Source organism: Ptychodera flava, chromosome 11, assembly GCF_041260155.1.
Source record: "Ptychodera flava strain L36383 chromosome 11, AS_Pfla_20210202, whole genome shotgun sequence".
Classification (NCBI taxonomy): domain Eukaryota; kingdom Metazoa; phylum Hemichordata; class Enteropneusta; family Ptychoderidae; genus Ptychodera; species Ptychodera flava.
This window is the reverse complement of record NC_091938.1, coordinates 26,404,267-26,429,229: the sequence shown is the minus strand read 5'-3', so window position 1 is coordinate 26,429,229 and position 24,963 is coordinate 26,404,267. Positions and strand designations below refer to the sequence as shown.

The 24,963-nt window shown below is 37.6% G+C and overlaps 1 protein-coding gene across 1 annotated transcript in view; it reads right to left on the bottom strand.

Moving 5' to 3' along the window:
* Positions 1 to 3,568: 3,568 nt before the first annotated feature.
* LOC139143957 (adhesion G protein-coupled receptor F5-like) overlaps positions 3,569 to 24,963 on the bottom strand; it is a 41,699-nt gene continuing 20,304 nt past the window's right edge. The window contains exons 8-24 of the mRNA XM_070714580.1: positions 24,814 to 24,882; positions 23,753 to 23,873; positions 23,468 to 23,641; positions 20,203 to 20,275; positions 18,882 to 19,023; positions 18,056 to 18,105; positions 16,078 to 16,198; positions 15,416 to 15,513; positions 14,752 to 14,851; positions 14,180 to 14,301; positions 13,371 to 13,478; positions 11,967 to 12,027; positions 10,447 to 10,532; positions 8,490 to 8,616; positions 7,150 to 7,191; positions 6,301 to 6,501; positions 3,569 to 4,934 (exon numbers count right to left, since the gene is read on the bottom strand). Of these exons, the coding sequence (XP_070570681.1) occupies positions 4,866 to 4,934; positions 6,301 to 6,501; positions 7,150 to 7,191; positions 8,490 to 8,616; positions 10,447 to 10,532; positions 11,967 to 12,027; positions 13,371 to 13,478; positions 14,180 to 14,301; positions 14,752 to 14,851; positions 15,416 to 15,513; positions 16,078 to 16,198; positions 18,056 to 18,105; positions 18,882 to 19,023; positions 20,203 to 20,275; positions 23,468 to 23,641; positions 23,753 to 23,873; positions 24,814 to 24,882 (1,764 nt within the window). The 3' untranslated portion in view covers positions 3,569 to 4,865. The remainder of the gene's footprint in view (positions 4,935 to 6,300; positions 6,502 to 7,149; positions 7,192 to 8,489; positions 8,617 to 10,446; positions 10,533 to 11,966; positions 12,028 to 13,370; positions 13,479 to 14,179; positions 14,302 to 14,751; positions 14,852 to 15,415; positions 15,514 to 16,077; positions 16,199 to 18,055; positions 18,106 to 18,881; positions 19,024 to 20,202; positions 20,276 to 23,467; positions 23,642 to 23,752; positions 23,874 to 24,813; positions 24,883 to 24,963) is intronic.

The following is a 24,963-nucleotide window of genomic DNA, read 5'->3' as shown; positions in this document are numbered from 1 at the left end:
CATCAAAAGACTAGAAAATTCACTTCATGGGCAGAATCTCGTAAAATAGCCTTTTCTTGTCTGGTTAAAGAAAAAAGATACCCCTGATCTAAAATATGCATGGTTTTAAATAAAAAAAAACTGTGGTTACCTAAATGGTTGCCATGGCAACATGAAAAAAAATGAACATGGAGTTCCTGCTGTGATAAATACACTTAGGAGAGCATTTGCGTAGTAACTGTGATTACTTTTAATGGAATTTGAAAAAACTTTGAAATTTTAAAATGCAAATAGGTTACTATGGAAACAGGGCAGTAAAAATGGATATCATGTTTTGTCTTTCTAACCCAAAATAACCCTTTGGTATAATATTTCTGTTGATTTCTGGATTTTTACACTGGATATTTGGTCTTTCTAACCCAAAATATCCCTTTGATATAACATATTCTGTTGGTTACTGGATTTTAGGTGGAATCTTTGAAAAACTGGTAATTTTTACTCCTGAATGGTTACCATGGAAACATCTCACATTAAAATGAGTGTGATTTTTTTTGGTGTGCTAACAAGAAAAACCCTTATTATCAATTTTTTACATCAATCAATAGTTCTTTAATAGGAATTAGGGAAAAAGCAACATTTTCAATCCCAAAATAGTTACCATGGCAACTCGAAACATTAAGATAAGTCTGGTTTTTGTGTTCTCTGACCCGAACTCCCCCACTAGGTAATTTTCTTATCAATCAAAGTAACTTTTCATGGGATATTAGAAAAACTGAAATTTTCAACCCCTAAAATGGTTACCATGGAAACATGGGGCAGTAAAATCGATATCATGTTTGGTCTTTTTGACCCAAAATACCCTTACGGTGGAATTTTCACGGAAATCGAACCTATTATTATTCACGTTATTATTTCTATATAATACTTATATTAATTATTATTATTATAAGCTGAGTCTGCGTATGTGTGAATAGGTCGTCAAACTTTGAGGCGTCACCGTTATCCACTACACATGCTATACGTTCTTCAAGGGCTATGATCTGCAGGCATTGATATCAAATGACTAGAAAATTCACTTCCGGGATAGAATCATGCAAAATAAATTTTTCATTGTCTAGATATAAATAAAAATACCCTTTACAAAAAAAACTCTTCATTCATGCGGGGGCTACCAGACCTTTTCTCTGGGCTACCAACTTCAGAAAATGGTAGCCCAATGGGACTACCAGGCCAAAAAGTTAATTTCGAGCCCTGAAACGGCACGGACATTGGATGGAAACATTTTTCAAAAATTCTTAAAAATTTCTTTGAACTTTGCGATGAAAAAAACTAAACAATTTAAGGTTGTTTCTGTTCATTTGGTATAACCGTGGAAGAAAAAAGAAAATTATTGATTCATCGCTCGTCCGTTCTGAGAGTTTCGAAAACAGGTCTATGATCAGCCAATGAAAATTGGTGGTTTTCATCGATCATTTCGTCGGCTGTCTACGCGAATGCTTGGTTCTGATGCTGAAACTGATGCTGGAACATGACAATCCAAATCACATTCGACTGATTTTTGAAATGACTCCGGTTTAATTTTGACGCCAACTTTTCTGACTTGTCAAACTGCAAAGGCAATTATAATTATCTCTTCCATTTCTCTTCCTCTAACCAAGGGCGCCATCCCACGGCGCCCAGAAGTATTACTTGTTCTTACCTCGAAAGTCCGTTATTGTATACATGTATTTTCGAAATTATTAATCATCCAAGAATAATGAAAGTGGTTTTATAATTTATCGCCGCAATTGAGAAGAACGGGAAAATTACATATCACAAACTGACTGCGACCAGTTCGAAGGAGCAAAATTTGGGCAGTTAGCTATTAAAGCTATTAGCTATTAAAGAAACAAGCCAGTGACGACTTTGGCGATAGGTGTGGTTAACGTCAACGGCATTGTCAACTAGTCACGCGAAATGCTGGTGTTGTTGCCTCCAAAATTGCCACTGATCGAGTTCCAACCAACATCAAATCTTTTTGTGTATGTATATGCGACTACCTCACCCTTTACACCAAAAACACCATTTCGGACCTACTGTACGAATTAAGGTAGTGTGCACCTCGAATGTGAAAGACTTAATTTTTTGTGCTTAAACTTTCCTCAATGAAACTGTCAAGCATTCTCTTACCAAATCAAGAATACGAACCAGGGCTCGCCGTGCAAAGTTTGGTCCTAGAGAAACAAATTACCTGTCATTTACCGATATTTGAAATTCAAAATAGCGCTGTTCACGGTTACAGGTTTGTTACTAAATATAGCTGTACGCGCGCGACATCGGACACGCAGCTTGAAATGCGGACAAATTTTATCAATGTTGCATACATGGCCGTTTTTTGCAGCTTGTACTCTGAGTCGTGAATATGCCTTTCAGTATTCATTGTTACACTAGCAGTCGCCCACTAAGATGTGTTTTCGTCGTTTTTGCATGCGTAATTTTCAAAAGCGTAATCTAAAAATGCGGACAAATATTTATTTTTGCATATTAATGAGAGAACAGTGACGTAAACTGTGAACAGCCCTATTGCCGGCCGACCACCCTCGTTGCCTTTAGAAAAGTAAACTTTCCAATTTTCAAAAAAAACTAAGACGGTGAATTTTTTCTTATTCCCATAGCTTTAAATTGAGCCCCCATGAGGGTAGATCAAACAAAATAGTAAATTTTAATTCTGAATATCTTTCTCGCTCATCTTTATGTTTGCTACGAACCATTAGTGGATTAATGGATATAATTAAATAAGACAGGGTTAAATAAGACGGTATCGTCGAGTAAACCCTGTCTGGGTGAAGTCACTGTACCATTCCGACGACAGGAATATAAGTTAAACTTTGACCCCGAACCGCGATACATCAAATACTGTAAGTGTAGTCATAGGCCTTGAAAATACAGAGGTCCTATTCGTGAACGAAACGGTTTGAAGATCACAGAATTCCTAGAAATAAGATTTCGTCGTATTATGTTGCACTTGCACTCCATCGAGTCGTTAAACTAGCCTGGGACTCCATCCTGTAGTTTTTGGCCTTTTTGTCGACACGTTATTTTTAAATACATCGCCTTCCATGATAATATTTCATTGTAATCTATGCATTTGAAGTGTTCTTCACACTAAACTTTACCGATCGGCCCATACAATATATTATACTAATGTTTGTAAAATTGTGTAATAAAGCAGTCTGATTGATAACACAAAACTGCGATGAAAGGAAAGGTCACTCCGATGGAGGCGAGTATCCCATGGCAATATGCTATATCATCTGTATATTATCTGATAATTATCGTGAGTAGAAATCGTGTTTTTGTTTCGGTGCCCATGTCAACTTAATTGATGTTTTTACGCTCCGTCGCCCTGGGTTCATCTGACCTCGTTTCAAGTCATCAGCGCAACGCTCTCACATTTCGCTACTTGTCATCACCACCGCGGCACTGATGCGCGACAGCATGAATGTTGGGTGGAGATAAAACTTCTCTGGCTTGAAAAAAAATAGCGCCCACAGAAGAAACTGACATCTGCTTATGAAGCCGGCCAAGGATGAAGACAATATCAGACTGTATATTTTACATACGGTTTATTTATGATCATGCTTGTCCCCAGACGTTTGCTCAGTAAGTATATAGGGGAAAGCAAAAGCTGTTGGTGCTATCAATAATACATTTACAGCTTACGACATTATGTTCCCGCCTCCTCGTCAAAACTAGCGGCAACTGAGGACTACGATCACACAAACAGCCTGAAACTCAGAAAAGTAAACAATACAACACCCTCGTATTACAAATACGCATTTATATATATTGACTTAAAATGACCTATATTGTATAAAAATCGAAATAATAGAGCGGGGCTAACTACAGATGACATTGTAAAGCTGTCAATTTAACGTAACACTGGCATTTCATTAGCGTGTTGCATCAATTCAGTTCGTACACCGACATAGTCATTTTAGAAAAGCAAATTCATATAAATGCATAATATAATTCCACTCAATATGAATACTTATCACCGATTAATCTTCTGTAATTGTCATAAAACCACAATAAGGAAATACAATGACAGCACTCGTTTGAACAAATTCAAAGCATTTCATCGCTTATTGAAAACAGACTGAATTGTATGAATGAACGTTCCTTCAGTTTCTAATTCTACTTGATTCCATCTGCTTGTTCATCTGCCAGCGCACAAAAACAAATGAAATTCTCCAAAATATTCTTGTCACACTGAATTTGATTGTAGAGCCAGAATCGAGAGCGACAGGTAAATATAAGAACACAATTTAGAGTTTGAATCCTTTGGTGAAAATGAATTCTACTGATAAATTATTCAGTCAGCATTTTAATTGCATCGCTGTACATATAATACAAAAGGTATGGTATACTTAAAGGTAAATCCGTAATGTGTTCATGTGTGGTGTTGTGGAGTACAAAACAAACAATTGAAAACCTATACTGACTGATACAACGGGGCATGAATTCAATATATCAAAATATCCCCCACCCCCACCCCCGCTGTTTTTCAAAAAGTTTCCACCCGTCCGATTCCTTTTGCGTTTTACTGAGCGATATCTTCGTTTTATCCTCTCCTTGAGACAAACATCTGTCATTTGTGTCCCTCTCATCAATGAACGCATGTTAGTTATTGGTTTCTCTTGCTCTGCCTCTGGAACTTGTGGCTTAGGAATTCGTCAAGGTAATGTTCCTCCAATCGGCACTCCTGAAGAAAACTGGGCAACATCGATCACTGCTTGGCAGAGATCACACTTCACAAACAAACATACAAATTATGATCACGTTGAATGGTATACAGCATCAGCCCAGGATTTTTCAGCCGTAAACCATGCCCCGCTTTCAACAGATTATTTGATTTCTTCAATTTTGATATCGTCTGACACACATGCGACGCCGACGCGGTTTCTGTGGACGGCCTGCAATACAAGAAAAAAAAGACAAAATAGGGTCGAATACGTCAATAAAATTATAAGCAAATATACACCTTCGTAGATTTTTAATTAGACCTATTTCCTCGCCTTGAAAGTTACATCTCAAGATTAGTGTGAGGTTGTTAAGTAGCATGTGAGTTTTGTTATCGTAAAAAAACGCAAAGCGCGATCTTGTATATACTAGTAACTATATTACTGCCCTATGTTTACCGCATTTAGTTGGCTGTAACGTTTGATGATATTTTCATTATTTTTGTTCTTGAAACAAACACATCTTCTAATACTTTTCTCTCCAGAGAGCGTTTAGGGTAGAATGTGCCCCGGGCAGGGACAGAAATTCGGACTCTCAAACTTTTACGTACAATTTTCGTTTTGGGCTACCGCGAAGCTTATCGTATGCGTCGAATAAGCTCTGTCCGAAAACTGTGACCGTGGGTGTAATATATATCAATGTGGAATCAGAGAAGGCAAACTTTTCCTTTTTTGAGTGTTTCAATTTTAGAATCCTATAAACGTACATAAGCTTATGCTGCAAATAGCGTGGGTGCTCATTACCTTGGGTTTTTCTTCTTTTTTTTTGGGGGGGGGGGGGTTCGTTGTTTTTTTAGGGGTTGACGTTATGGGGGGGATTATCTGACTTTTCTTTCACAGCGGACGGGGGGTCCGGTAAGCGGAAAATTGATAAAGGTTAAATTTAGGAGGGATGCCACGTGAGATGACAGGACAGGAGTAGAATTTGGTGGTTTCACTGTGCTTTGAATCCAATAAATGCAGACTATGCTATGATAGAGGTGACAGACTGACACAGTAATCTACGCGATGGCATTGTTATATGACTACCAATATGCTCAATTAAGAGGCTTCTTTTGTCCCTCATAGATAATTATGACAGGTCTTACTCATGCGCTTGCCCTATGATGACCTAATCTTCAACAGAGTGAAAACGTCGAACGTAGTATTTTAGCGCGAGTTTCTCTTTTTTTCTCAAGCTGCAGTATACGCCACCGTCACGGTAACGTTGTTTATAGAGACAGCAATTTACTATTCTGCAGGGAACAGACTGATGCAGTGTTCCACTGAATGGCATCATGATATCAATCACACAAAATTGCTCAGGCATTTCGAAAAATAAAAATAAAAATACCTTCTTCCAACCCTAAAAAATGACAAGTCCCTCCAAGAGACTTAAACAGTGACATTACCCGATACCTTTTTGGTGCACACTCAGGTTAAAATCGTATAGTGTTACCTAAATGTTATGGACACCGTAGGCAATACTCATGACTTGGAAATTGTGAGTGTGGAGCACTTTCTCTTACATGAAGCCAAGAAAGGTAACATGAAAACGTACCGTCTGGAAAATACCCTCAATGGCCACGTTTCTGTTCTTGCTAATATGTCGTCTGCGCACTTTGTCTTCCGTGATCGAACGCATGATTTTCATGTTCTCGTTGCGTATTTTATATCGCTCTATTTCAATCAACTTCTCTTCTTTCAGTGCCTCCCTGTGGAGTTGGTCTTCGAAATATTTGACTCTGATGGCTTCCAAGAGCTGAAAGCAATACATACAAAAGTTGGAAAGTGAGATATTTAAGGAAAAGAAACAGCAAACAAACAAAGCAAAAACAGCGAGCAACATCATGATTAACTGTTCTGCCGTTCAGTTTTAAAATTGCTATGAATCCTGAAACTGTTGGTCAAGACCTGGCCACAAATGACGAGCCTAGTGAACTCTAACTCTTGATCTGCAGCAAGGTGAAGATAATGGCAGTGCTCTGCTTTCCTGACGTACCAGGTTGCATCATATAGACGTAGAGAAAACAGGTTCATGGTTACATCAGATAATAGACGAATCGAGGCAGTCATTTTGATTTGCCAAGCCAAACAGGATGAATATTGATAAACAATAAATGAGTTGAAGTGGATGTGTGTGTGTGTAATACTGTTCGATAATCAAGTTGTTGCGTACACAATCATGGCATTCTCATCACAAGTAGTACTCTTGTTATATATATCTGACACCTGCCCGGTGCAAGCCAAATGATTCCCTTTTTATTATCATACATTTAATCTTCAGTATCCTGTCATCATCGCCACTCTACAGCCTCAATATTAACACAGACATGTACATTCAGTATGAATAACTTCCTTTTTTGGATTGTCTATAGATTGATAATACTGTATGGATATTAATAATTACCTCTTGGTTAGTTGCACAGAATCCTAGGAATATCAGAGATGCCTGAAATGAGACAAATAATGTATACAATCAAAACTTGGTATGAATGTATGTATGTATGTATGTATGTATGTATGTATGTATGTATGTATGTATGTATGTATGTATGTATGTATGTATGTATGTATGTATGTATGTATGTATGTATGTATGTATGTATGTATGCATGCATGCATGTATGTATGTATGTATGTATAACGTGCGATACTATGAGTTGAATTAACACGATTGGAACTAATTTGGGATAATTGGATTTTCATATTTTTCAAATTCTCAAAAGTTTTAGGTGTCCTATAGCTGAATGTTGCAATATTACAAATTAATTATTAAAACAAGTGTGTATCTTAAAAAGAAAAGTAGATGAGGTTACATTTGCAGATTAAATCGACATTACTTCACCATCCACTTATCCCAAATTAGTTCCAATCGCGTTGATTGTTGACCTTGGTACTTTAATAGAAGAATAAGGAGTTGAAGAAACAGTCTCAAAAGTTCACAAAAAAAATATCTCAATAAAAAGATATGTACCACTCAATGCAATATTTCACCGTATAATTAGACAATTAACTAATTTGATTCAAAGTCAAGTAGCTTTCTCTACCCGGCACTGAGTATGGCCCGTATTGTACAAGTTTACATGAAGGTGTACGATACAATAATGCAAATATGATGATCCAATAGGAGTGTCACTGCCCTAGGTTAGGCAATGAGTGACATTTGACATTTTGAGTAGTTACTCGGGTTCAATTTATCAATTATGTTATCTTCTACTACATCATGATGAAGTACCTGATACTTGGCTTGCCAACACAGTGAATACATTATGTAAGGTACATGTACCGTACATTGTTTTGGTCGACCATTGAATTACAACCCAGACAAATATTATTCTTTCTCTATAGTAACAGATGGTAGTGCTGCGAATGAACGGGTCAGACAATGGATAGTCCCAACGTTTTCTTCTGAGGAGCTCAAGAAACAATGGTTGGTGCACAATGACAGTACTAGTGATAAAGAACTATACACTACTGAGCTACAAACACTATTGGAACTAATTTGGGAGAATTGGATCTTCATATTATTCAAATCTCTCAAAAGTGTTAGGTGCCCTGTAGCTGAATGTTGTAATATTACAAATTACTCATTAGTGCATTGCCAAAAGAGAAAAACAGATAAGCTTACATTTGCAGATTAAACCGACATTACTTCACTATCAAAATATCCCAAATTAGTTCCAATCTTGTTAGTATTAAATTACAAACCATGTAAGCATTTCAAAAACAATCTTGACATATACTTACAAAGGCGAATAAGGAGGTTGCGAATATATAGGTATATAAGAAATAGGCGTTCATGGTCGTCATTTTACCGAAGATCCACGTCATAATCATAGTCGGAAACAAAAGGCTCACAATTAGCAAATCATTCCTGTGAATACAGAGAAACAAGTTACATATAAACATTCTTCAAAAGTATTGTCTATTTGCTGCATCATTCCTTTATCTTTTTTTCAGTATTTGTTCTACTGCAAATGTTTAGCTTTAATCCACGGAGTATAATGAAATGCCGGAGATTTAGGGACCGTCTCAGATTGTTGTATAAGTTCAAAAAGCGAATATTCGTTTACGGAGAGAGGGGGTTTGACCTCCATTCAATAGGGCCGTTCACAGTTTACGTCACTGTCTCTAATTAATATGCAAAAATAAATATTTGTCCGCATTTTCAGATAACGCTTTTGAAAATTACGCATGCAAGAACGACGAAAATACATCTCAGTGGGTGACTGCTAGTGTAACAATGAATACTAAAAAACATATTCACGACTCTGAGTATTAGCTGCAAAAACGGCCATGTATGCAACATTGATAAAATTTGTCCGCATTTCAAGCTGCGTGTGCGATGTCGCGCGCGTACAGCTATATTTAGAAACAAACCTGTAACCGTGAACAGCGCTATTAGTGAAGTTCACTTTCGCACTTTTATTTTTTGATTACAAGTTCTCTTTACTTAAAAATCAACAAAAACTGCACACTAGTGCGAACAAATTTTACTGTAATTATTTCCAGCTCGTTCGTGTCATACTGGCGGCGGTTAGTACTCAAACTTGATAGATTACTTGACGATGTAATGTTCACCGGGGAAACATATTATAGAAATAACGGGCGACGCGCTGACCATTAACGTTTATTTGTGGGCAAGGGCGAGAGGAAAGCCAAAAATTAACGGGCGAGGCTTGCCGAGCCCGTTAATTTGGCTTTCCTCGAGCCCGCGCCCACAAATAAACGTTAATGGTCAGAGCGGAGTCTGTTTTTTCCATTATATTATCAGCGAACCCGAGAAAACCGTCAAAATTTGCGAAAATTTCCGGAGCGAACGACAACTGGGCCCCAGAAACTGAGCAATACGCGACGCACTGTCACGTGCGCTGTAAAAATGGCAAATCCGGAGATGTTTTCAGAAAAAAGTATCTCAACATGACCTACAAGTGCTTCATTTTATTTTGTGATTGATGGTGATTTACGTTTGAGCTGTAAAGTTACGATACTTTGAGTTGTTAATCTTATTATTCATATTCACGGGCATGTAAACGAACCATTACTGTGTATTTGTGGTCAGTCACGTGGTTCAGCTCGACCAATCAAAATGCGACAGGCAGGGCATGATAATATCTTCAGTAACTATAGCAAAAATGCTACATTGTACTCTCAGGTAGGCGTCAACATTTCGCACTTTTGAACTTTGGTTTAGGGGGAAGGGGGAGGGGGTGTTGATGTTACCGAAGGAATTTCGTTTCATGAACTTATGCGACAATCTGATGGCTCTCCAACACTCGCCATGTTAGCATTGCTGTTAGCACTGATAATTGCATTCGTATGGTCATGATGGAGCGTTTTAGCATGGTGCGGGGAGTAGATAAGACAACGAATTGATATCCGCGTCAACATTACAAGCAAATTATGGTCAAAAGTTTGATACGGGCGTTCACCTCCTCTCTGAACAGGGGGTTGTCCTATCGACCAGCGATGCAACTGACTGACCATATGTATAATATATCATTATACCAGAGTCGTGCGTGCTGCAAGGAGGTACGCCATTCCGTTGTAAGATACATGCATGATGTGTACCTATACTTTATGGGTATGCAGTAAAACATTGGCACCGAAATCGTGAAAATGAACAAAGAGCAATCAGAACATTTGCCACGCAAAGCATGCCAAAACCTTCGGAAACAAAGAGAATAAACGTTATCAAGCTCACCATAGACGATCTTTCTCGAACCAGACGAATTCATCCTCTCTTTTGCAATACATCCGATGGGTTAAAATCAGAAGTGATAGGTTTATCTGTTTCGGTTAAAAAAAACGGAAAGCGAAAGATGAGACATCAAGTTCACATCTAGAATGCATGATGTACAAAGAATTCTCCACTGTCAATGCAAATGATATGTTTTAGACCGTTTGACAAGGTAAGTAATACGCTTTTACATTAATGAATATCATGATGTCTCGCTTTAACCACCTGAAATATAATTTCTGTTAAAATCGTTACTTATCCTTGACAAGGTAATCGAACTTGGCATTGGGAAAAAATTGCGTTAGCGCTGCCAACCTTAGAGTAAATTGTAAAAATTTCTCTACCATTACACATACACTTTACACGGGCTGTAACACAGAATGATTTTTCATGCTTTTCTTCCCTGAAACAAGTATTTATTCATCTCCCAAAGTATGTTGACATTGAAAGTATTGGGCTTGCAAACACAACACACTTTGTATAATAAGTAATGTCATTATTGCCAAATGATATTCACGTCAGAACCGTACTTCGGTGGCCAAGAATAACAATAGGCACTACACAGTTCTGTTGACAAAATGAGCGCTGGGCACTCTGACAAAGCAGAATGAAAAATTGCCTTTTATCAGACCACAATACACCGGTGCTCCAGCAGGTTCAAAGTTCAAGTATTATATAGTTTGCCATTTGTACTATTTCAATTTGTATTTGATGAGCCTGAAGGCAAATGTATTTGTGGACAATAAGTATCTGAACTGAATTGAACTGAACTGAACTGAACTAAATTGAATTGAATTGAATTGAACTGAATTGAATTGAATTGAACTGAACTGAATTGAATTGAACTGAATTGAACTGAACTGAATTGAATTGAACTGAATTGAATTGAACTGAACTGAATTGAACTGAATTGAATTGAATTGAATTGAATTGAATTGAATTGAATTGAATTGAATTGAATTGAATTGAATTGAATTGAATTGAATTGAATTGAATTGAATTGAATTGAATTGAATTGAATTGAATTGAACTGAATTGAATTGAACTGAATTGAATTGAATTGAATTGAATTGAATTGAATTGAATTGAATTGAATTGAATTGAATTGAATTGAATTGAATCGAATTGAATTGAATTAAATTGAATTGAATTGAATCGAAATGAATTGAATTGAATTGAATTGAATTGAATTGAATTTAATTTAATTTAATTTAATTTAATTTAATTTAATTTAATTTAAGTTAATTTATTTAATTTAATTTAATTTATTTAATTGATGGGAAATTCAACAAATAGAATGACGCCATAAACCATACAAATTTAAAACCTTATAGGTCCTATCTAGGGCCAGCAGAATCCCACATAACAAATGCTTCTGCCTTGAAGATTTTCTATTTGAATTTTCAGATCGCTTTTTTATGTAGTTTATGAAGTTTTTACAAGGCTAAAACAAAACAAGGCGTTCGAGCGATATTGGGACTTACCAAGGAGAACAGCAAAAAGATGGATTCCGAAACAACGGCGTCATTTTCTTTCAGAAAACAACTGAAAAAATATTAAAACGAGGAACGATCAAAAATAATATATGTCAAATGCATATGGCGGGATTTTAAAATGTTTAAAGTTTAATGTGATCGGAAGATAGTGTAAATGGGGTAAATGAGGAGATTTCGATTCGAGAAGTCGACTTGAAGATGTTAATTGATATGATCAAGGAAACTGGTCGTGACGGGGGCGTCACGATTTCTGTTTCGAATCATTCGTTTGATCGATAATGAGAAACACCCTAGCCAAAGACTAATGACGTTAGAAGAAACATGACACAGTCAATTAACGACAAAGAAAGCTCCGTATCCTCCTTATATCCAGAATTAAGTCATATTTTGACATCAGTTGTTTTGCTTTCCTCGCCATCCATTTACATCTCAAACTAAATCGTTCACAAAATTATCGGTTCATGAAATCACACATAATCTGGAGGTGGAAAAAAACTTGGGGTTTTTCTGAGCCTTGTGGGTTGTCACTTTCGACTTGCATCAACCAAAATCTCTCCGCCCATTTCGCAAGTTGGCATACTTTCATTGAAAGACTTAAATTCTGCGCAAACTTTCTTTTAGAAAACTCTAAAGCATTCCTTTTTAAAATCAAAATTAGGGGTAACCATGCAAAACTTGATAAGAGATAAAAAAACCAACTCAATATTTACCGCTATTTGAAATTCAAAAGGTCTGCCTTTCCTGTATTAACTCTATGGATGAAAATCAAACTTTCGATTTCTACAAAATAATCTGCCGAAAATTATGTGAATTCAAAGAGCTTCAAGATAAGACCCGACTAGTGATAGTTCGAAAAGTTCGAGAGTTCAAAAATATCTGTCCTCGAGGAGCATTCAAACTTAATCAAAATGGATTTGAACTAGTTGTCATTGGGGCTGCCCAGGCCGGTGTACTGAAACCTTTTCTGTTCGTTCCTGTATCAGCTAGTCCAAAATGATAGCCCTCAAGATATTGTCGTCCTCAGATCTTATACAACGCAGGTGAGAAGTCAATTTCTAAACAAAGAGTAGCCATTTGGTCCAGGTCTAGATTGTGGGTGTTTTGGCTTTGGCTTGTCGCGCGTCTTAAAGGTGTTGACTTTTCTTGAGAAACATCTTGTTAATTGCTTGCAAGATTCTCTTTTTTTTCATTGACTCAACACGATACTGACCTATAATTTATCGTCCAGTTGGTTTATCATTCACCAAAATCGAACAAGCGGAAAACTAAATATGACGTTGACAGCATACCGTATCATGTGAAGGGTGTATGGTGTTCACAACAGAGAGACAGTTCCAGGCACGGTTCTGCTCTCTCTCTCTAACTCTTGGAGCTATGTGCTTGCAAACTCACCTGTACAAATCTGTCAAGTTCTCCGAGCCCTGTGTTTCAGAAGCTGTAACGTAAGCAAACGTGGCGACAACTATCGGGAAAACCCAACCCAGAATGGAGTACAGCAGTCTGTAAAAAGGTTCAAGAACATCTCTTTGTCAAGTACTAGTCGGATCTTTACATCACAGCATTCCATTTTACTTGTTATGAAGTGACACCGGAGTAATTCAATTCTTTTTTTTTTAATTTTGCGTTCACTCAACATTTTGATTATAAGCGGCTGAGCGTAAAAATCCACACAAGAATTTTACCAACGCAAGCTTTATATTTACTCAATTATTCCCATGTAATATGAATGTTCATTCGACAATCAAAGCGGAAACTTCTTTTTTCACCTCAACAATTTACAGCAGCCACTTCTCAATTATTGGTTCTCGTATTTGTGGATGTGTGAAGTGCTTGTTAACAATCTTCTGTTCTCTATTGAAATTTTTATCAACAAATTTTCTTTGTGATATATCTAATAATTAACACTGGCCTTGAGGGTTGCTCGGCTTGACCTATTCCGACGGGTCAGGACAATGATCCCTTTGATACTAATGAATGGTACTCTTTTGCAAGATGTAAACGTACTTTTTGATGAATTCTGTCAGAGGTGACACTAGCGTGCACAAAGCGATATCCGTTAAATATTCACCATTTACTGTGAATAATTAGCATCGCAATAGCGCATTTGAAAAATGTCAATTACACATTTGCCTGATCGAATACTATTACACTTCGGGAATTACAAAGATTCTATGAGGACATTCAGGTTTTGCGATTCTTACCTCCTGTTCGATACACAAACGTAGTACTTCACTTTGAAAAACACCTGTAAAATCTGACACAGCATCCAGGCATTGCTGCTCATGGCTTCAACGTAGACGAACAGAGACAATACGCGACAGCCCTGGGTAAGAAAACGGGGGGAAGAAACCTAATATTAGAACACGTCACGCCGTCGACATGAATACATTTAATATGAAAATAACTGGTCACCGTGGTGAAAGAACGGAGTATCTGTAACCTTCGTATACGATAACGATGTGAACAATTCGAAAACAGATCCTACAGTTTCCCTGTTTTTGTTTGTTGTTTTTTATTTTCATTATCAGGTCAGCCTTTCCTTAAGAAAATGTACATTGCTGCAAAACGAAGGGGAAGTATATGTAGTATGTCGTTTGTTTTGTTTTGTTTTGCTTTGTTTTACGGTTGCGTCAACTTTGAGATAAAACGTAAGCTGTGATGCAATTACCAGACTCATCGGCTTCGGTCGCCTAGTCATGCTTTTTTGGTCAGCGCGCCTGCGCAATACAGCAAATGTGACAATAAAGGGGTGAAAAATACGATTTTTATTCACCTGCGTGTCATTCAGAAAGAGGCCGATGAGGACACAGACGGGAAAGAATAGATAAGCCAACGTTGCCTGGGCCATCACGACATATCTGTCGATGTCGATGCTGAAAATCAAAATGAATTTTCTCTGATGAATTGAGAAGAAACTCATTATCGTCAGTTCTGCTCCAGTGGACCATCCAGACATATTGTTGTCATCAATTCATTCTAGTAGTAAGGATGAACAGGGCCCCCTTTGAAATACGCATTATCTAAAAAACCATTCACGTTCAATTCAAACGTGAAAATTTTCAATTTAAGTCTGGTCAAAACATGTCTTGCCAATGTCTCGACGTGAAAGTACCAAAAGTACTCACAAATATCTCGATAGATGGATATCAATTCGGGTCAACCTGTTCACCCCTATATTCCCTGTAAACAGGTCCAAATCGCCATTGATAACAATGGATTTGGGTCAAACCATAGTGGTGGAAGGGTTAAGACACCGCCCAAGCATTTCTATGGTTAGATTTCGGACTGTTTGTGTTTTAAAACACCGGACAGTGGTACGCTTACAACTGGCGAAGTTTTACAAAATACTGTTCACACGGTAGGACATAATGACCACAACTTCAAAAGTTCACAATATTGTGATGTTGGGCGTCGGGATATCACGGACAAGTACTCACCGTGACATACAGATCAGGATGAATGATATCAGTATCAGTATAGCTGCTACGATGCTAGCTATGATCAAAGCGTACTTCTTGCCAGCTTCAAGAAAGGGCTGAGGTAAAAAGTAAGGAAAATACATTAAAGGTATACAGTCATCTGTAATCTAAATATGCCCATATATGCTCAAAGGGGCGTTCCTTGTAATTCAAAATGCCCATGTGAGGGCGCTGTTTATAGAAAGCGACCACCCGCTTAAAGTCTGTGATTGGTTAGATTTTCTCTTTCCATGGTAACTGTGGCAAAATTGGGACAGATGACAGTATACCTTTAAGAACGAGAGTTGATTATTTCTTGCTTAGCCTACGGTAAATTTCTAAAAACCAGCCATACACTGCGTATAATCATGTTTTTTCACTTCCTGTCCCCCTTCAGACAACAATCACATCCTCATGTCAATAAAATGACACCTTTGAAATGATAGCCACATCACGAAATATATGTGATGAAAAACTACTACTCTGGTGTTGCTTTAAACGAGTGTCAAATGAAATGGCTCTCTACGCATCCCCGCCCACACACAAGAGTATTCTCTCATACATGGCATACGATGCCAGACTAAAACAGCTTTGGTTTCTATTATGGGAACTTGGCAATGGACTTGATGTAAAATACTTACCACTGGCTTCGGGCCCATGATCGATTTGATCACAAAACTGCCAAGGATATTGCATTTGCAGATAGTATAACCGCCAACCAGGTCGACTTTGACAGCTCCACAGCCTGTACCCATCAGAATTCTGGAAATTTCAAGAATTAATGTTTCAAAAAATATCATTGAAGGGACACAACGATTGTATTAATAAAAAGACCTGACAACATGCAAGATTCACTCCTTTGCTAAATTCTCGGGGAATGACAATTATATAGTAGATGAAGATGGACAGAGCAATTTGGTTTCATATCAACCCCCACCCCTAACCCCTACCCCCGCGCTGGCGTAATTTACTATCATGGTGGTGAGACTCTGCTGTCATTCTCACCACTACAAGTCAGGCATTCTGGTTCTCCCCACCATATATGGTAATATCACCGTTGATACAGGAAATTGCCACTGGTGAGACTCAAGACTGAGGATGGCCAGCTTCGGTGACCAGTCCAGTGAAGATGGAGAATTTTCCCAACCATAGGTGAGAATTCAGGCTGCCAAACAGTTCGCACTATGTGTTGGTGAGAACCAGAATTTCTCATCTGGTAGCTGTGAGAATGACAGCAGAGGCTCTCCACTGGGGAGAAAATCGCACTTTCTCATCCCAGTCACATTGTCACGTTTTCTTTTCCATGGTGATTATAAATGAAGGGTGCCAATTCTGAGCACAGTGTGGTTTTATTCTTCTACAGCATTGACTCGACAATATATGAAACAATTGAGGCAACATCTCACGAGACATAAAGGCATTATTGAATGCGCAAATTGAATGATGTACTGTGAACTGAAAACAGTTATTCATTAGGTTTCATAAATAAATGATAGTCTCATACAATATGTCAACGTAGATACTTCATTGCATTGTCTAGGTGAACTAATTATTGAAATGAATTGTCTACACGCGTTAGGCTAAGGTAGAACGCGCCTAGGGACAGACTCTCAAACTTTTATCATTCTTTTCTGATGTACCACTCGTTGGGGTTCATTTTAAAGCTCTTAGTGTAAGAAAACTTTTCATTGGCTTAGTTTTTCGAAATTCGAAAATTTTTATTTTTCTTCATAGAGTTAATATTGGGGTGGCGGCCATTTTGAATTATTTAAAGGGTTATTTGCTTCTCTAGTACCAAAACTTGCACGGTAACCCCCCCCCCTCCTCCCACCCCGGATTTTTATTCTTGATTTCGGAAGGGACTGGTTAAAATAATACTTAAGGAAAGTTTGAGCAGATGGTACTTTCGAGGCGCAGACAACTTTAACTGTCCTCTATATAGTCCCTTTTCATAGTTGGCGCTAACGATTGTCGTGACCGATGGAGGAGATATTCCACTGGCAGCTCGTGTATATGACTTGAAACTGGCCCAGGTTAAATAGCGATTACATGGCATCATCACCTCGTTCAGATTTTGTCAACTATCTCGATCACCGATAACATTATTATCGGCAAAGGGCCTAGGGAAGGACGGGAATCCTGGGAGAGGAAGGAAATCCATAGTCTACTGCCTGATAATTGTCGAAACAGTTTAGCCCCACTCTTTTGTTCACACAGTCAAATGTTTTCTCCGCAAATTCTGAATAATATGTCACATCTTGGGAGGCAAAAGAAAGCTTGCGTATTCTTAATTCTGACCATCCCCAATTTAGAGTAAAAAGTGTATCCTTTAAGAATTGTCTACGTTCACGCTGTAGTCTCAGAAATCAGAATTTATCACCAAACTTTTAGCCGAACTATGAGTGCGATGACTCGACGCACGCAAATAACCACAGAATCGGCAACTCGTCAAAGTCTAGGAAAGAGCATATGATTCCATTTTTTGTCTAGAAAATAAAACGATTTAGATTATTGTGGTTTTAAGTAACGAATTTGAGACGGGGAGTTGTTTTTCCGAACACGCTGTCTGGATAACTCGACAAGCCCGAATAAATGAGAGTACTATTAACACAAACTCACCCTTCCTCGTGTTCAAATTCAATATAGTAACACAGTGAATTGTATCCAACCTAGGAGAAAAAGGGGAAATGTTGCTGTAATTCTGGAGTTGCTTGAATCGCATCAGGTAAGGGATGGACCATTAGATCTCGGGAGGGGGTGTTCAAAAACCAAAAACAAACATTCAAAGCGAAAAAATCTCCAGACTAGTTTGCAAATAAAAAAAGTCAGAACGCAAAAAATGACAAATCTGACAGTTTACTTTAACAAAAAATTAGCACATTATGACTCACATGGAAAAAACATTCAAACATTTACAATTGTAAAAAAATAAAAACATATTCACAATCCGATCGTGACCACCCCACCTCCAAAGATCTAATGGTCCGTCCCTAATACTGTACGATTCCAAACACGTTTAAAAGCATAGTTTCTTAGTTTCTGTAACAGTGTTTTCTTTCATAAAAACGAATTGCTTAATCTGTTTAAGTGAGCGTAATGCCGGATTTAGATTTGCTGCAGATGAATCCCGCATATCTTCCGAGGTACGTCACTATCTCAGAAAATAATTTCTTCTTACTGTAAACATGGTAAACGTATTGAGGGGAAACCAAATGCCGATTGTTCAACACCACGGTGGCATTTTGGACCCATTACAATTGTGCACGCATGGTGAGCCTTAAACGCAATGTATTGTGGGGGCAAGAGTGGCGAAAAGTTTAAACCCTGTTCGAAGATCACAAAATTTCCTTGAACTTTCTATGAAGGTTTGGAACACTCTCATGAAATTGGCAGTTGCAAAATAGAATAGAACAATTAGTCAAAGGTCAATTATTCTTCGTCTTACCTCATGATGGTACATCGTCATCTCAACATCATTACTGATTTCCAGAGTGTCTGTATCGTTGTAGACTATTACCGACACAACTTGGGAGTTCAGTTTCGTTACTGTCTTGGTGGCAGTTATTGCCTTGACCCACTCACGAGGTCTGTGACGAAGAAACAGTTGCATGTGAATGATATGTGGGGTTTCAGTAGACGTGTGGTTGCTCCAACAATTATTGTTGTTTGAAAGCCTGCGTGCCTGAAGCAAAGGACGTACTGGATAAACCTTCTCCGACTCATCTGAATCTGTCAGTCTTGTTCTAGTTGAAACTAACAACATGCGTATCTGTACGGTGCATCTCCTGTAATGCTTCAGTGCAGACTAAATTTACTGTGCAACCCAATAATGGTGATTCTGACTTGGCGAAGAACATGTATACACATTTCAGGAAACCACATGCGGGTTTTAGAACGTGTCTATACGGCCCCATCATTACCTGTAACAGTCTCTGAGAAATAATCCCTTTTTCGGGGTGTGAAAATTTGGAAATATTTCAGAGATGAGTACTGAGACCTCAACGGGTCTGACACTACGAGGATAACAGCGTGGGGAATTTCTTTCCGAATCGGTGTTAAGGAAGAACGCACCTCGGGGACAGAAATTCGGGCCTTCAAATTTTATCAATTTCCTTCTGACCTACCACTTGTGGGGGCTCATTTTGAAGCGCTTTGTGAAAGAAAGGTTTTTACCGTCTTAGATTTTCGAAAATCGAAAATTTTTTTTTCCAATAGAGTTAACACAGGGATGGCGGCCATTTGAATTTCAAATATCGAGAAATCACAAGTTATTTGTCTCTCTAGTACCAAAGTTTGCACGGTGACCCCTGATTTTTATTCTTGCTTTGGTAAGAGAATGGTTGAAAGTTTCATTGAGGAAGTTTGAGCAAAAGTTTAAGCCTTTCACTTTCGAGGTGCATATTACCTTAAGCGCCGAGTAGAGCACAGGCCTGAAACACTAGGTAGTTGACAATGATGTATCGCTAGTGATTTTACAGAACATTGTACACGGTCTGTACATTTTGGGGTCTATATTTGCCGATTTCGATGATACAAATGTATACAGGGTTAAGTCTGTGCAAGGGAAAATTTTCTAGACGCTGTCACAGTCCTGTAGAGACGTGTACTGTCAGGCGCTGAAATTTCAGGCCCTATAACACCTTCCTTCACATGAATTGACTGTCACAATATTTCATTGAGATGGTCAATGCAGTCACCCTCTGGCAAAACTTGGCACAATAACAGACATAGAATAAAAATGAGAAAGAAGGAAAGCTAAGTCTTACGGTGGTTCCACGGGTTCTTGTGGAAGGACGTCTTCCGGGTTCTCGTAGAGGTAAGTTATTACAATAGTAGCATCTGCGATGTATAATGGAAATATAACAGTAATTCAACAAATTAAGGTGCCTGAACGTTACCTATACGTCATAGACAATGTCAATTTGGCTTACATCTTCCGCCTAAAGTTTTTTACTTATGCCTTTCAAAATCACAAAGGAAACTTCAGCGAATTTGGATTTTCAAAAAAGACGAATTGCTCCTCATAGTAAGACCTACACTAGTTCAAAAGTCTGCTATTTTCACGTACTCTTCTTTTTTGGTCACTTGCGGCGTGGTAAGGTAAAATGACGGTAAGTTTTTCCAAACTGGACTTCTCGTGGTGTTTGATTTAGCAATAGACCACATCAAACGACGGTCAAAACCGAGTGGTTTACCAGTTGTATATTGGTATTATATCACAACATTAAACTGAAATTCTGGCGTGAAACGTCAAATTTCTCTAAATGAGAGCCCGTGCCTGTTCCAGCCGTGCCACACTACGAATATTGCACGATTATTTTCACGTCTCGACCAATCAGATCGCAGCATTTGCACCATCAATATACTGATATGATAAAATAAGAGTTTGACGGCACTACCTTTTCATCGGTTCTCATAGCGCATTAATTTTGAAGAGTCAGGTTATGATATCAAGTTATTGGATGCGAGGTTTCTAAAGAAAAAGATTTTTTTACCATGGTTACTGCAATTGTTACTTACCCATTTCTTCTAAGTGTTATGGAATGTGAGAGCAATATTCTTTTTTATGTGGATTAAATTTCACGTTTGATGTTTGCCGAAACGGAAAGAGTCCCTTCAAGCCCCTCCTTCCCACCCCAATTTGATTTCTTAGGTATGATATATAACACTTTTAAGCATGCTAACCATCAAACTAACTGTAACCTTAATTATCAACCTCTCAAAAAGTTGGTTTTGATGTGCTTCTTCCAAGGAAAGTCTGCAATTAATGGGACGCTGCACACAGCCTATTTTGCTCAAAATCATACTTTTTGCAAATATTCATTCAATTTTAATTAATTTGTAAACCAAGATTGGGTTGACCTTTTACCTTGTGAAGCAGTCGTAAGTTGTGTGATAATTTATGCAAATGTATGCAAATCACCCGAACTACTGGCTTCTCTTTTCTACAACTTTCAAAATTTTCAAATTTTCTGAAACATTCACATTGTTCTTTAAATGCTATATAACAAAACGAGTATTTTTTTGGTGATACAGTTCTCAAATTTTATATAGGAGGCATCAATTTGCTAATCATGTTTTAATCACTTTTTTTGATAGTTTGCCTTTAAACCCGTGCCATTTAAGAATGCGGATATATAATGCAAAAGAGAATAATAGTTTTTTTTACATAAACTCTTCTTTCAAGTCAAATATTACATTTTAGAAAATAGCGTCAATTTTATTTCTTAAATTATTTTTTTCATAAATACCAAAATTTGTGTTTTTCACCAAAAATATACACTACTTCCTTTTTTGAGTAATCTATTGCTACCATACTAAATTTCAGAGTCTCTGCTTTTTGAAAGAAATATAGTATGAGGGGGTTTCCTTGTATTCTTAAATGAGAAATATTCCTTTGAAAAAAAACTGTGATAGCAACGTGTAGCTCCACCTTAAAGTGATTTCCAAGGGGCTAAGGAACTCTTGCCGTGGAAACATTGTCACTCGGATTTCTGTTCGTTGATTGGCAAAAGAAACTGTTACATTAAAATCTGTTATTTAATAATTTAAATAGGATTATATTTTGCTGATTATATCTGCAAGAGAAAATTGCAAATTGAATCCTAGTGAATATTTTATGCCTTTACAGTATGTCACAAACTATCGAAAAAAGCGTCTTGAGGAAGATTTAGCCTATATGTACGTGTACAGCTCTTAAAACCAGGTTCAAATATTTATATCGGAGTCCCGACGTTTCAGACACTAAAGGCTCAATAACTGAAATATCTGTGAGTATTGTGTGGTCTCGTTCCATGCACCACTAGTTTCTAGGCCTGCTTCATGAAGCATGTTGAAATATTTATAATTATATGGCTTTTCAAGACAGACTTCGTATGCACGACGTACATATTTGTTATAATGGATGCTACTATATATACGCAGTTATCATTATAATATGACATCTTCAGTATGAAGCGTGACAGAACAGTTTTAATTCGCACAAATGTATCCATGGATATTATAACTATGCAATGCAAATAGAACGTTAATGACGATATCAACGAAGCACGTAGCATGTACTTCAGATGTCAAGAAAACGGGCCAGTCATGTTATCTGCACAAGCTACAAACTGTGTGTATCGGTGTGATAAAACGGGGTCTTGGCTAAGAGAATATGATTAATAAATTTCAAAACCACTACAAGACATGACCATAATTTGGGCCAATGGCCTTCAAGGTAGAATGCGCCTCGGGGTGAGATATTTTGATCCTAAAATTTGTAAAATTTCTAATTTACTTTTTGTGGGGGCTCATTTTAAAGCTCATGGAGTAAGAATTATTTTCACGGTCTTACGGTGTCGGCACATGGATTGCGGACATTTTGAATCTCAAAGCTCGGTAAAAGTCAGGTAATTTGTTTCTCTAGTTCAATACTTTTGCATGGTGATCCCCGAATTTATTCTTGATTTGGTAAGAGAACGGTTGAATTTTCATTTAGGAAAATTTGAGCAAAAGTTTAAATCTTTCACTTTGGAGGCTCATACTATCTTATGCGGATTTTGTCTTTCTCTTTGGTGTTATACGAGCCGCGGACGTTCAGAGTTTTACAATATTTATTCTGCTATGCTTCGTTTGTGGATTCATTTTGTCTCCCACAGAGTGAATAAAGATTTCGAAATCTTGGTTATGGGAAAATCGAAAATTTAGTTTTACCCATTAAGTCATTACCAAAGATAAGAGCTCACTCGGGGAATAGCGGCCATTTTGAATTTCAAATATCGGTTAATTTTTAAAGAATTTGTTTCTCATCCCATATTTTCCCTGATTAAGAAAGATAATTATTTAACGATTGTTAAAAAAGGATTTTTGAGAAAAAGTTACAAATATTCAGTTGCAGATTGCGATGAGTGATTTGTCTCGAACTACGCATTTATGAAAAGGTTGACGCGAAAATGGAGGACAGAGAGGCAACTAGGAACACTTTCGTTCAAGATAGTGTGCTTCAAAAACAATCACTACGCCAATTATTTGTGAGTGCATTACACTTACTTAATTCTCTCAACAGCTCATCTGGCAAGATTACAAAACTGTTCATTTTTGTTGGCGTACCGTCCGTTGGTTTAGTAGACGACGTGTCCCTTCTCTCCCTAGAGGCGGAGTTGTTCGACCTTGATGGCACCTTTAAATCCCAAGTGACGTCAGAGACCAGCAAAACTTGATAGACTGAAGAAAACAGAGTATTTTTGATAAGTTCAGCTTTCCGTCCTTCAATTGTAATAAAGCATCGTGTTGAATCAAAGATGTAGACAGTAATTTAAAGTTCCTTCAACTTACTTAAGTTCTTGGTTCTGATGAAAGTACCATGGCCAATTTTGCTGTAAAAGGTTTGAACGGAGTCGCTGAAGTCTTCTAGATGTTGGAGGACTTCGGGAGATCCTATCGATTGACCAGAAGCCTTTGAGAGAAGAACACAAAGCATTTCACTTCTAGGTTTCATTGATCGCTGAATTGCTGGGCAGATGTTTGTTTTATGCGTTGTTGATGAATAATGAAAGAATGATCTATGAGTTGGTAGATTTGACAAAATGCAAGGGGGATAGTGGGTAGTTATGTTACTGGGCTGACATTATGGATGGAAATATGAGAGTGCATGCTTCATCACCTTTTCCTTAAGGTAGTACGCCCCTTGGAATTGAAAGTCATACACTTTTGCTTAAACTTTCCACAAGGAAAATTTGAACCGTGCCCTTTCGAAATCGATTATAAAAGTCAGAGACTACAGTTCAAAATTTTGTACAAGAGAAACAGATAACCAACGTTTGAATTTTAAAAACGCCCATCATCCATGTGCATGTGCATGTGTCATGTGTTACGAAAATGGATTTCCGGCAACGAAACTAAACAAACACATGGTTTAATGACTCGGTGGATCAAAAAATGAATTGCACATTATTCTGTTCGTGCAAATATTCGGTGTATGGAAGCAGTGTGTCGGTAGAGATCAGAGGATTAGTGGGAGGTTCTGTCGTAAAGTCAAGTCAAGTCAAGTCAAGTCAAGTCTTTGTTGAAATAGTATCCCAATTGGGATCTTGATCATAAAGTACAATAAAGGTTTTGTAAAATCAACAACAAAAAACACGATTGGAACTAATTTGGGATAATTAGATTTTCATATATTTCAAATTTCTCAAACGTGTTAGGTGCCGTATAGCTAAATGTTGTAATATTACAAATTACTCATAAAAACAAGTGTGTAATGTAAAAAGAAAAGCAGATGAGATTATATTGTAGATTGAATCGGCATTACTTCACCATCCAATTATCCCAAATTAGTTCCAATCGCGTTAAAAAAGTACATACGAATGCGTTTGTTGTGTGATGGTGATTATACTCACATTGCGTATACGGATCCATTGGGACGCCATCTTTTCATCTAACAATGCGCTTATCAGCTCTATCATGTCCTGTGCAGGAAAAAAAAATGGATTGAAGTTTAATTAAAGTCAATCGGAACAATGATAAGACCTTGCAGATCAAAAGTTAAA